Genomic DNA, 13,091 nt, shown 5'->3' with positions numbered 1-13,091 from the left:
ACTTTTGGAGGTCAAAGATTTTATCTGGATTATATTAACTCATATTTGTTTCCCTGTTAATGAGTATAATAAGCTGAATGATCGGAAGATTCGACTGTGTGAGATATTACAGAAGATCAACAACAATGACTACAAATTGCATCTTCCTAGTCATTTGAAAACTTCTGCTGTCTTCAATGTGAAACACTTGACTCCTCATTCTGTAGATACTGATGATACTACTACGAACTTGAAAACGAGTTCTTTTCAACTTAGGGAAACTGATGCAGGACCAACATAGAAGTACCCAATCTTCAATAGGTCATAACTTTTGACTCAGGACTCGAAATAAAGCTCTGTCTATGCTTACACGTAACCCTCTCAGAGATCTTTATTTGTTACTGGGTGGAACTCATAACTACCGAGTTTTAGGTCCAAAAAATACTATTTAGTACCTTTTAAGATCTATCGAACGTATTTTTTACTATTTTTAGTAATTTTTATTTTTATGATATTTAGGATATTTTTGGTATGTCGAGTATTTATGGATTAGGGTTTATCTATATAAGCGTCTTATTTAACTATTTGAGGGATTATTTCTATATTAAATAAAGTTTCCTTTTTTGGTAAAACCTAGATAACGACGTGTTTCTCTTTGTTCTCGACGATTTCTCTTGTTTTCTCCTCAAATTCCCCTTGTCATCAGTTTGTAGAATAATCACTATCTTGCCTAATATCAATTATAATACAACATGCTATTAACCAACAATTGTGCATATATTGTAATAGCTATGATTCATAATTGCTATAATATAATATTGACTGGCATTAATAAAGTTGAACAGGATCTCACTGGCAAGGCCGACTTTAGGCATAGGTTATTAAAGTCTATACATAGGACTATAACTTTTATTATGGCCCATTATTTTTAATATATTAAATATATTTTTAAGTATATTTTTTTAAGAGAAGAGAAAAGAATAGAGCATACGGGATAAAGGATTTGCATCATCTCATTCTCTGATCAAAACTTTATATTTTGCAAAGTTCTCATTATAGTTTTAATAGATAGAGTTACAAAGGAACTCTCTTTTTAATATTTTAAATTTATTTTTAATTATATATGATATTGTATAAGATCTAATCTATTCTTCTTCAATATCTCTCAACTCTAACATTCTCAATTACGTTTCTCATTTGTTGGTAACACTTTCTTTACTAATCGATAAGAATATAAATTAGAAATTTTTTATTCATACATTGCAAAATAAAAATGTTAGTTTTTTTTTCAAACTCTCCCTCTTTCCCTTTTCCAACTCCCCCTCTCTCGCTCGTTGAGATTGGAGAAGAGAAACCGTACCTAACGTTGTCACACTGATTAAGTTGGTGTTATTATACTCCTTGCTTTATTAAGTTCAAATGCCGATGCATTCATCTGTATTATGTTCCGATCAAAATGAAAGATATTGTTATTTTTGAGTAATAGTAAATTAGATATCTCTATCATTTCACTTCCTTGATAGATATTAAGTTTAATTTTTATTTAGATATATTTATTATCATAAATTTTTAAATTTTACCTTTATCTTCATTCTATCATTTACCATTGTTCTAGACCAAGAGGATGAGTCAATGACATGTGTCAATGGGCCGGACTACGGACGATGCTTAATAGGCCAGCTCGACCTGAGCACGGCTGACACATTAAATAGGCCAGCCCAACCCGAGCCATGGTCCGTCAATTTTTCTCTAATTACGAGCAAGACTGAAAGAATAGAACTGCTTTCGTTTCACGTAACTCTTGAGTTGTCCTGGATAGCTGCTGTGATTCACTTATCATATTTACAATGCGATAGTGGAGGAGGATAGGATCTGATGAGGAATAGCACAGACATTCAGTGGCACGGGGGGAAGCTCACTTCAGTGGATCTGTGGATGGAGGAGCCCTCCCTTCCCTCTATGGCATGCTCAGTGGAGAACAAGTGGTAGTAGTGTCTTTTTTGCTCTTCCCGCATAGCTATTAAAAATATTAGTAAGCTTCAGAGATATTAGAATGCAATGTTCATTAAGTTATTTAATACAACAAAAACCTCCTTTCATTCTTGATGCGACAATAAGGAGGAGCCTACCTGACACGGGTCAATTACCACAAAGTAGGTCAAAGTCAAGGCAGTCAACACCAGGATTTAAGCAAGGCTCGTCCGCATGACCCAAGTGGGAAGTGACTACATCGACCGATCGGAGGAACCAATGTTCGGTCGGTCGTCTGGATGAACCAGTGTCTGGTTAGCCCAGTCGGCAGGAGAGCAGGCCGAGCGGGCCATCATTGCACGTATTAATAACTAATCGATAAAATAATAAAAAAGGAAAAGGCTGAATACTTAATAAGGAGAAGAGAAAATAAAAAAGAACATTTCATCATTGAATGCAACGAAGCCAACACAAAAATAGTCTTCTACCGATGATTAATACTAGTTCCATGAATGTAAAAAGTCAAGGTAAAGATGTCTTCTGTCGGTGATTAATATGGAAGATGGAAGATCACTAAGAAAGGTAAAAAAGAATATGCTAAGTATGAAGAAAGTAAGATTCATCTCTGTCCCTATTATTTTCAATTTCTCTTTTTTTGTTTTTAACTTGAGCATCGGAGGGCCAACGTCAAAGACCCCTTCCCTGGTTTGATTTGTTTTGCAGAGAGGAGCGAGGTCTTTACCCAGTCAGCACAGTCGCCACCTCCCCGACTTTCCAACTGCACACCTCGGATAAGATCCAAAAAAAAAAATTAAACTGTGCATGACACATCAAAGTCCTACAATTTCATTCCTTGAATTGTCAAAATGCAATCTTTAACTACAAGCAGATTGCTAACAAGTAAAATGCCAAGTTATCAAATAAGATTCATCACAAAGTTTCAAGCAAGCTATAGCATCAGCTTTCCATTTGCAACAGCTCAAGGAAGAACAATGAAATGACTGCTGCTAGGAACTACAATAATTACATTCTGCAGCCATTTCACCATCTTCTGTTTCTATTTCTATTTATATTTCTCCACAGCTTCCTGTTTACTGCTATCTGCTCTGTTTTGGATGTCTGAAATTTTTGATTGATCACCATTCACATCTCTGTTTTTCTCTTGGGTTGTCAGTGAATCCCCATTCGTTGCTGAAGATTCTTTAAGGGGCTTCTGCTCCATCAGTTTGTTCTTCAGGTTTGGCTTTTCCTCCCTTTGAGTTTGCATCTTTGTTGTATTCATTTCTTCATGAACGACAGGTGTTTGATTTTGTGAAACTGTAGAATTAGTAGGATCCAACTTCATTGTCAGGTTAGCTGGAGATGCAACCAACTCTACAGATACAGTAGTAGAGTTCTTCTGGAAATAGATCTTATGCTTGGAAAAATATGTTGAATTTGCTACCAATTCACCTGCATCTGTTGACTCTGTATCAAGTGGTTGATCCTCATTTTTTGATTCAACTGTTGTCCTGTTTTGGAAAGAGGTAATGTCTGGGATTGGAGTTCCAACTCTGGTTGAAATTGTTTCATTAACAGCCGTTGAACTTCCTTGGTGACTAATACTTGAATTTTCTTCCTTTGTGGCATTCGATTCATTTCTGTTGAAGTTCTTCGTTCCTCCATGTGACTCAGAATGTTGAGTCTCTTGCACCTTCTCTTTCCCATCATCGGTTTCGTGCTCGCTGAGGTTCTTCGTCATTGCAATTCCAAATTCATCCTTTTGGTATTCAGGCACATCTCTAATCTCTCCATCTTTCTTCTTCTTATCGTCTGATTCACTAGATGCATCGTCGGCCTTAAAGCTTCTTTCACCTGATGCCTGCGAGGCTTCTTGGACAGTATGAGCTACTTCACTAGATACATCGTCTTCTTTAAAACTTATTTCTCGAGCCTTATGAACTGCCTCATCATCGTCATCCTCGAGTTCCTCATTGGATCCACCTCCGTCCTCGATTTCTTCCTGCTGGATTCCATGTCCTGCCTTCATAGAACCATTCTTCACCTCTTCATCGCCCTTCTCCCCCCCAATGCCCTCTACTTCAGCTATGTGAGGCGGATCCTTCCGGCCAAATGCTCTAATATCGAACAGCCTTCCACCACCATTTGCATTCGTCTCTTTGAACGCTTCCTTCTTGTCATGCGAGTGCTTAATCTGATAGAGCAGCCAGATGCAAATGGCAATCAGAAGACATATCTGAAGGACATTTTTCATCTTAAGCCCCACTTTCCCTCTCTGGTTCCTGCTGGACACCTGCCTCAACATGGAGAGCCTCCTCGAGAGATCCATCAATCTTGCCGTGCCTGTGCACAGGTAGAGAAGAGGGATCTTAAGACCAAACCAAGCATCTGATCTCTTCAAACAACTTCAATGACAATCCTCTCCAGATTTCATCATTTCAGTGTACAAATGCATCGGAGGAACATTAACATGAAATAAAAATGCATTCTTTAAACTGAGAAAGAAATTTACCGACAATATCGATCTCAATAAGAGCTAAAACGAGAATAAGAAGGGGAAAAAAACACTAGCGAAGCTCCAAGACCCCTCGAAACCAGATAAAATCCAAGGCTCTACGGGACGAAACCCAACCTCATCGCAAAAGCCCACCTTACTACATAACAACGCAAGAAGAGGGAAAACATACCTCAAGTAGAGATCTCAGACCTCCTTATTCCTCTGATCTCCTCCGCTGCAGAGGACGGGCAGGGCAACGGAAGACTCGACGAGGTTTGCTCCAGTCTAAGTGGCGAGCTTTCCTCTTTCAGGGCGGTGGGTGAAGCGATTGGACTACAAATTTCTGTCTTGGATCAGATCTGGAAAGAACGTTGGAAGAGAAGTAGATCGACTAGGGCTTGGTTGGCATTTAATTTATTCTTTTATTTATTCTCTTATAAATTTTCAAAATAATTGAAAGATATTTTTATTTATTATTGAATGCACATCTTAAAATTATTATTCTAAAATAAGTATATAAAATACCTCAATTCCATGCATAAATTATAATTTTTTTAGTATTTTTTACCTTATAAATATATTTATGAGGTTTTTTATTTTTCAAGGATCAAAGTTAGAAAAAAGATCTCATTAAATATATTTATAAAGTAAAAAAAATAAAAAAATTATAATTTATGCACAAAATTGAGATATTTTATATTTTCACTTTTTTTTTATGAATTCACTAAATAAAATGGTATCAAAATGTGTAGAGGACTAGGAGGGGACAAGGAATTACGAATCAAGGGATTCGAACTAATACATGCTCGTACCATCTTAAACGTGTCTCTCGAAGTTTTTCCTCAATAGATGTATTTCTCCCTAATGCTCTCATTTCTTATTTTGTCCATCTTTGTATGTACACACATCCGCCTTAACATCTTCATCTTTGCAACTATCATCTTCTGCTCATATGTTTGAGTCATAGCCCAACATTCAACTCCATATATCATATTAGGTCTAATTGTAGTTTTATAGAACTTTCTTTTAAGTTTTAGAAGTACTTTATGGTCACATAAAACACTCAACGCTCTACTCTATTTCAACCATCATGATTGTAATCTTATAAAACATCTCTCTCAATCCCTCCATTATTTTACAAAAATGATCCTAAATACTTAAAGCTCTCAGTTCTGGACAATTCGTCATCTCATATCTTAACAATTATCTCATTACGTCTAATATTACTAAACTTAAATTTCATATATTCCATCTTTATTCTACTAAGCCTAAAGTCTTTCCCTTTTAATATTTATCATCAAGATTCTAGTTTGGCATTTACTTCTTCACGTATTTCATCTATTAAAACAATATCAACATGTACAACGGTACTGTATCTTGAATGTGTGCAATGAGTTTGTCCATAATTAGTGTCAAAAAATAGGGATTTAGAGTTGATCCTTGATGTAACCCTATTTTTATTAGAAATACTTTAGTTTATCCGCCAGAAGTCTTTACTCTGGTTGTTATTGTAAGGATCACGTGTTAGTTTTGATGTGATCAACCAAGTCAAGTTAGATCCTGTGTATTTGATCCTTATGTCTAAGTGTACATGAGCTTAGAAACACAAAAAGTTGAGCGGAAGACGTAGCGGATGAGAAAGATGGCACGCAAATCGAGTCGATGGCTTGGTGCATCCGAGTGACGAGAAGATGAGGAAGAGTACACAGTGGAGCGAGAAGGACGCGCACGACACTTTCGAGGGACGAGAAGCCGGAGCGAAAGATTGCTCGAGGTGAAGGCCAGAGTTAGGTTCGGATGAGCTCAACTCTAGAAAACCATAGGATTATCCAAGCGACCAGATACGAAGCCATGACCCAAGAAGGCTCCGGACGGTTATCCCATGGTTGACCGATATGGGTGCCCGGACTACCAAGGCGCCGAACAGGGGCATCGTCGTAGATCTATTGTTGTGGATCACCTTCGAGTCCATGTTAGCAATGGTCTAAGCATCTGAACATGAAAAAACTCCATCGTCTAGCCGTTGCGTAAGATAGAGTTTACCATGCTAGAGGTGCCCGGATCACCATCTAGGCGCCCAGAGTCCACCACGTTAGCAATGGATAGAATTGACCAAAGCACTATAAATAGAGTCTTGGTTCACCTAATTTTAATACAACACTTTTGTACTTCAAATTTCTTATTATATTTTCAATTTTTGTGCTTTCAACGCTTGTAAGAGACTTCTCCCCCTACGACGAAAGGAGAATCTTAGTGATCTTTCATTGTCTTGGATTAGCAACTTCTCTTGTTATAAACCAAGTAAAATTTTATTTGTCTCTTACTTCTTTTATGTTATTATTTTTTAAATTAGCTAACACATGTTCATTGCTAAGCTGAAAAAACAATAGAAGTGTTAAATTCAAACTTACAGGCAATTCATCCCTTTTTACCGACCACACAGGACCAATAGTTATATTCTCATACATATCCTTAATTAATTCAATATATGTTACACTAACCCCTCTTTTTTCTAGAATTCTCCATATAATTTATCTTGGAACTCTACCATAAGTTTTTTTTAAGTTAATGAATGCCATGTGTAGATCTTATTTTTGCTCTCGATATTTTTCAATTAATTGTCTAAGAAGATGTATAACTTCTATTGTCAATTTTCCAGGTATAAACCCAAATTGATTTTCGGTCACCATGGTCTCCTTTCATAATCTTTTTTTATTATTTTTTCCCAAAGTTTCATAGTATGACTTATTAGTTTAATACCTCTATAGTCTACACAATTTTGTACGTCTCCCTTATTCTTATATAAGGGAATTAGAGAACTTATCCTCTGTTGATCAGATAATTTTTTTTCAATATCATGTTAAATAATTTTGTACGCTATTTAATACCTTGTTTCCCTAGACACTTCTATACCTCTATTAGAATATCATCTGGTCCAACGGCTTTTCCATTGTGCATCTCATTTAAAGTTTGTTTTACTTCTGAAGTTTGAATTCTACGATAAAATTTTAAATTTTTATACTCATTTGACTTACTTAAATTACCTAAATTGAGTTGGTCACCTAAACCTTCATTAAAAAAGTTGATGAAAAGACATCTTCCATCGTTCTTTTATTTCTCCATAATTTACTAGTACCCCGTTATATTAATCTTTAATACATTTTATTTGGATAAGATGTCTTGTCTTCCTTTCTCTCACTTTAGTTATTATAAATGTCTCTTTCCCCTTCTTTTGTATCAAACATTTATCGGCAATTTACCAAAGGGCGCACGTGGAAATCTAAATTTACCAAAAGGCGTACACTACTTTGGTATTTATCAAAGAGCGCACTTTTTTAAATGCATTTCCTATTTTACCCTCCTGATAATTTGACTTTTCTACTGTTTTTCTTTTCTTCACTATATTTCTCTCTCTCTTCTCTCTCTTTTGTCGGCAAAAGATAGGAATAATATTAATCAATTTTTAATCACATTTTAATACATTTGAAGAAGCCAAAATAAATAATAGACACCATATTTGGACTCCTTGTAATTTTAGAAATCCACAGGAACTGAAATGGGTGCAATCGGAGCTTTCTAGGTCGATTAGTGGGTTTCGGTCAAAACCCACTGATGGACCTAAAGAGCTCCGATTGCACTCATTTCAGTTTCTATGGATTTCTAAAATTACAAGGAGTTCAAATATGGTATACATTATTTATTTTGGCTTTTTATAGATGTTAACAAGTAAAATCAAAGAATCGGCATAAAAGCCCACGTTGGACCTGATATGGAATTATATCAGGCCCAACGTGGGCATGATATCATTCCATATCAGGCTCACGTTGGGCCTGATTTGAGTCCATATCAGGCCCAATGTGGGTTTTTTTGTTGATTCTTTAATTTTGCTTGTTGACATCTATAAAAAGCCAAAATAAATAATGTACACCATATTTGAACTCCTTGTAATTTTATAAATCCATAGAAACTGAAATGGGTGCAATCGGAGCTTTCTAGGTCCATCAGTGGGTCTCCTTGTAATTTTATAAATCCATAGAAATTGAAATGGGTGCAATCGGAGCTCTCTAGGTCCATCAGTGGGTTTTGACCGAAACCCACTGATCGACCTAGAAAGCTCCGATTGCACTCATTTCAGTTCCTGTGGATTTCTAAAATTGCAAGGAGTCCAAATATGGTGCCCATTATTATTTTTGACATTCCTAGTGGTGGACTAGAGGTTTTGAAAAATCCTAAATCTCTCTTTCTTTTTTTTTCCTTTTTTTTTTGTTTAGGCCTGATATGAAGAGATATCATGCCCACGTTGGGCCTGATATCTTTTCATATCATGCCCAATGTGGCTTGATATCTCCCCATATCAGGCCCAATGTGGGCCTGATATGAGAGATATCAGGCCTAGTAACAAAAAAAATAAAAAAAATAAAGAGAGATTTAGGATTTTCAAAACCTCTGGTCCACCACTAGGAGTGCCAAAAATAATAATGGACACCATATTTTAACTCCTTGCAATTTTAGAAATTCATAGAAACTGAAATGGGTGCAATCGGAGCTTTCTGGGTCAATCTGTGTGTTTCGGTTAAAACCCACTGATGGACCTAGAGAGCTCCGATTACACCCATTTCAGTTTCTATGGATTTCTAAAATTGCAAGGAGTTCAAATATGGTGTCCATTATTTATTTTGGCTTTTTATAGATGTTAACAAGCAAAATTAAAGAATCAGCAAAAAAACCCAAATTGGGCCTGATATGGACTCAAATCAGGCCCAACGTGGCCCTGATATGGAATGATATCAGGCCCACGTTGGGCCTGATATGATTCCATATCAGGCCCAACGTGGGATTTTATGCCGATTCTTTGATTTTGCTTGTTAACATCTATAAAAAGCCAAAATAAATAATGTACACAATATTTGAACTCCATGTAATTTCAGAAATCCATAGAAACTGAAATGAGTGCAATCGGAGCTCTCTAGGTCCATCAGTGAGTTTTGACCGAAACCCACTGATCGACCTAGAAAGCTCCGATTGCACTCATTTCAGTTCCTGTGGATTTCTAAAATTGCAAGGAGTCAAAATATGGTGTCCATTATTATTTTTGGCATTCCTAGTGGTAGACCATAGGTTTTGAAAAACCCTAAATCTCTCTTTCTTTTTTTTTTGTTTAGGCCTGATATGAAGAGATATCATGCCCACGTTGGGCCTGATATCTCTTCATATCAGGCCCAATGTGGGCCTGATATGGGAGATATCAGGCATAGTAACAACAAAAAATAAAAAAAGAAAAAAAGAAATAAAGAGATATTTAGGGTTTTTAAAACTTCTGGTCCACCACTAGGAGTGCCAAAAATAATAATGGACATCATATTTTAACTCCTTGCAATTTTAGAAATTCATAGAAACTGAAATGGGTGCAATCGGAGCTTTCTAAGTCGATTAGTGGGTTTCGGTCAAAACCTACTGATGGACCTAGAGAGCTCCGATTGCACCCATTTCAGTTTCTATGGATTTCTAAAATTGCAAGGAGTTCAAATATAGTGTCCATTATTTATTTTAGCTTTTTATAGATGTTAACAAGTAAAATTAAAGAATCGACAAAAAAGCCCACATTGGGCCTGATATGAACTCAAATCAGGCCCACGTTGGGCCTGATATGGAATGATATTAGGCCCAACGTAGGCTTTTATGCCGATTCTTTGATTTTACTTGTTAATATCTATAAAAAGTAAAAATAAATAATGTACACCATATTTGAACTCCTTGCAATTTTAGAAATCCATAGAAACTGAAATGAGTGCAATCGAAATTCTCTAAGTCCATCAGTGGGTTTTGACCGAAACCCACTGATCGACCTAGAAAGCTCCGATTGCACCCATTTCAGTTCCTGTGGATTTCTAAAATTGTAAGGAGTCCAAATATGGTGTCCATTATTTATTTTGGCTTCTTTAAATGTATTAAAATGTGATTAAAAATTGACTAATGTTATTCCTATCTTCTGCCGACAGAGAAGAGAGAGGAGAGAAATATAGTGAAGAAAAGAAAAACAATAGAAAAAGTCAAATTATCAAGAGGGTAAAATAGGAAATGTATTTAAAAAAGTGTGCTCTTTGGTAAATACTAAAGTAGTGTACGCCTTTTGATAAATTTAGATTTCCACGTGCGTCCTTTGGTAAATTGCCGAACATTTATTATAATTGTTCAAATTTTTCATTATTTGCTTCATTCACTACTTTCTTAGCTTCTTTTTTATCTATTATATATTTTTTTTAAGTTTCCATCGTTCTTACAAACATATAATTCCTTATAAGCTATTCATTTTTTCTTCACTTTCTTTTATACTTTCTCATTCCACCATCAAGATTCCTTACTTAGTAGTGCATGTCCCTTTGACTTACCGAATATACTCTTATCTACTGATACGGTTATGGCTTAAGGGCAAGAAAGGAATTATGATGGGGAGGAGGGGCAATTTTGTCTTTTGACATGTGTGGAGTTTTGGGGTTTTAGGTGTGACACTGTAGCAAAGGGAGGGGGGAGTTTTGTTCGTGCGTGTTTTGGGAGTCCGTTGCCAACAGAAGGAAGAGATCCTTCTTCCTCCCTCCGGTGACACCCTCGCCGGCGCCGACGCGCGGTCGTTGGCCTCCACCACTCCTCCCTCTCCTTCTCTTTCTCTCCGCCGCCAATAGGAACATTTTCCCTCTCCCTCTCCCTCTCCTCACTGTGCCGCTCCCTCTCTCTCGCCGCCACCCTCACAACGCCGGCAACAGACCTCTCTTCTTCCTCCTCCTGGCAGCGCTCCTTCCTCCTCGCAGCGCCGGCCATAGCGACGACAACCCTCTCTTCTTCCTCCTCCTCGCAGCGCTTCTTCCTCCTCCTCGTAGCGACGACAGCCTTCTCGTCCTCCTTCTCCTTGCGACGTGGCCACCGGGCGGTTCGCCGCCATCTGCTCCCCTCGTCCTCCTCATGATGCCGCCGCTGGACAAGATAGGCGCTGCTGCTGCCTTCTCCCTCACCGCCGGCAGCCACCTCTTTTCCTCTCCTCGCGATGTAGCTACTGAACAGCCTTGCGAACGACAACCACGTCCTTCTCGCATCGACCATCGCTTGACGCCATCTCACTGTCGCCTCGTCACTGGCCGCCTCTTCACTGGCCGTCGGCGCCGTTGCCGGCACCTCAGATCGGTCTTTCTAGTTTTCCGGCGCTTGACCCGCAATGTCGTACGCCTCCGATGTCGATCGGGCCCTGAGCCCTCGTCATTATGTTCTGATCGGACTGGTGTGATGCTTTTATGTTCCGACCTTCGTGTCGCCATTGTATCCCGGCCCACGTGCTGATATTTTTGTCCTGGCCTGCGTGTCGATCTCGTTTCCCGGTCTGTGATGATTTCATATCCCGACTTGCGTGTCGGTCTCGTTTCCTGGTTTGTGTGTCGGTGCCTTATCCCAGTCTGCGTACAGGTGTCTTATCCCGGTCTGCGTACCGGTGTCTTATCCCGGCATGCGTAACGATCTTGTGTCCCAGCCTGCGTGCCGATTTCATGTCCCGGCCTACGTGCCGCTAATATCTCCCGACCTGTATGCCGGTGTTTTATCACGACCTGCAGCTCATCTTCCGGTCCCATGCCGCGTCCGGCTTCTCGTCGTCAGATCCAGTTCGCCAGCCTGCTCAGAATCATCTACTCTTCCGGGTCGCGACAATTCTAGCCGCGTCCCATCCGAGGGTTCCCCCCTGGGGCAGGGTACGTTTTCTATTCATATTCTATGCACATTTCATTATTTTATGGCTTAGTCTGGTACTCATATATTCATTGAATCTGCCTCGAGTATATTGGATCGAGACGCGCTAGAGGGGGGGTGAATAGCGCTCGCGGCTATTTCGTTCGATTATCGGAATCGTAACAAACGTAAGAGTTAATGCAGCAGAATAAAAACAAACATACACAGACGCAAGAGATTTTTACTTCGTTCGGAGCCTTGATCGACTCCTACTCGAAGACCCGCGATCCTTGATCGCTTTGCGTGGGCAACAACTATAAGCTCGATAAAAGGATTACAAGACGAAGTACAAGTAAATGCAAAAACTAATTATACCGACGACAAGAATAGAATCTCGGAGCTTCGGGTCGTCGTAAACTTGTAGTAGCACTTTCGGGCATCTTTCAGAGCAGCACGTTGGAGACAGAAGACTTGGAAATTGTTGAATTGAGCTGCTGGTCGAGATCCCTTATAAAGGGTGTTCAAGGGGTCTTCTACTGTTCACCAAGGCGCCTTGAATGAGCCGAGTCAGCCGCAGTGATAAGTGCTGAACTAGTCGAACCTTATCAGGTTCAAGGCGCCTCCAACCTCTCCAAGGCGCCTTCATCAAGCTGTCCAAGGCGCCTTGGCTTCCTTCAAGGTGCCTCCAAGCTTGCTTCGCAGCCAGTTCAGGTTTTGCATGGAGGCGCCTCGGACACTGTTCATCCGAGGTTAATCTTTGCTATTTGGTCCCTGCAAGATACATTAGTCCCAAATATACTATGCAGCACAAAGTTAGCACATAAAACATAATAGTTGTGATAATGACAGTCTCCGGACTGTCCGAGTCTGACTTCGGATTTCCGATCGGAAACCCTAGGTCGACCCGACGCCTACTGTTCCCTCTACGGGGAAC

The 13,091-nt window shown here is 38.9% G+C and overlaps 2 protein-coding genes across 2 annotated transcripts; both read right to left on the bottom strand.

Moving 5' to 3' along the window:
• Nucleotides 1–2,773: 2,773 nt before the first annotated feature.
• On the bottom strand, nucleotides 2,774–4,843 carry LOC122036998. The gene is made up of 2 exons (XM_042596448.1): nucleotides 4,638–4,843; nucleotides 2,774–4,293 (listed from the first exon to the last, which is right to left on the bottom strand). The coding sequence occupies exon 2, from the start codon at nucleotides 4,277–4,279 to the stop codon at nucleotides 3,014–3,016; it is 1,266 nt and encodes a 421-aa protein (XP_042452382.1). The 5' UTR covers nucleotides 4,280–4,293; nucleotides 4,638–4,843; the 3' UTR covers nucleotides 2,774–3,013.
• A 6,045-nt stretch (nucleotides 4,844–10,888) lies between these two features.
• On the bottom strand, nucleotides 10,889–11,542 carry LOC122036976 (zinc finger CCCH domain-containing protein 13-like). The gene has a single exon (XM_042596407.1). It carries the CDS (start codon nucleotides 11,540–11,542, stop codon nucleotides 10,889–10,891), a length of 654 nt encoding a protein of 217 aa, XP_042452341.1.
• Nucleotides 11,543–13,091: the final 1,549 nt, after the last annotated feature.

This window comes from Zingiber officinale, unplaced genomic scaffold (genome assembly GCF_018446385.1).
Source record: "Zingiber officinale cultivar Zhangliang unplaced genomic scaffold, Zo_v1.1 ctg229, whole genome shotgun sequence".
Taxonomy (NCBI): domain Eukaryota; kingdom Viridiplantae; phylum Streptophyta; class Magnoliopsida; order Zingiberales; family Zingiberaceae; genus Zingiber; species Zingiber officinale.
The sequence above is the reverse complement of the archived record's forward strand: the minus strand, read 5'-3'. Positions and strand labels throughout refer to the sequence as shown.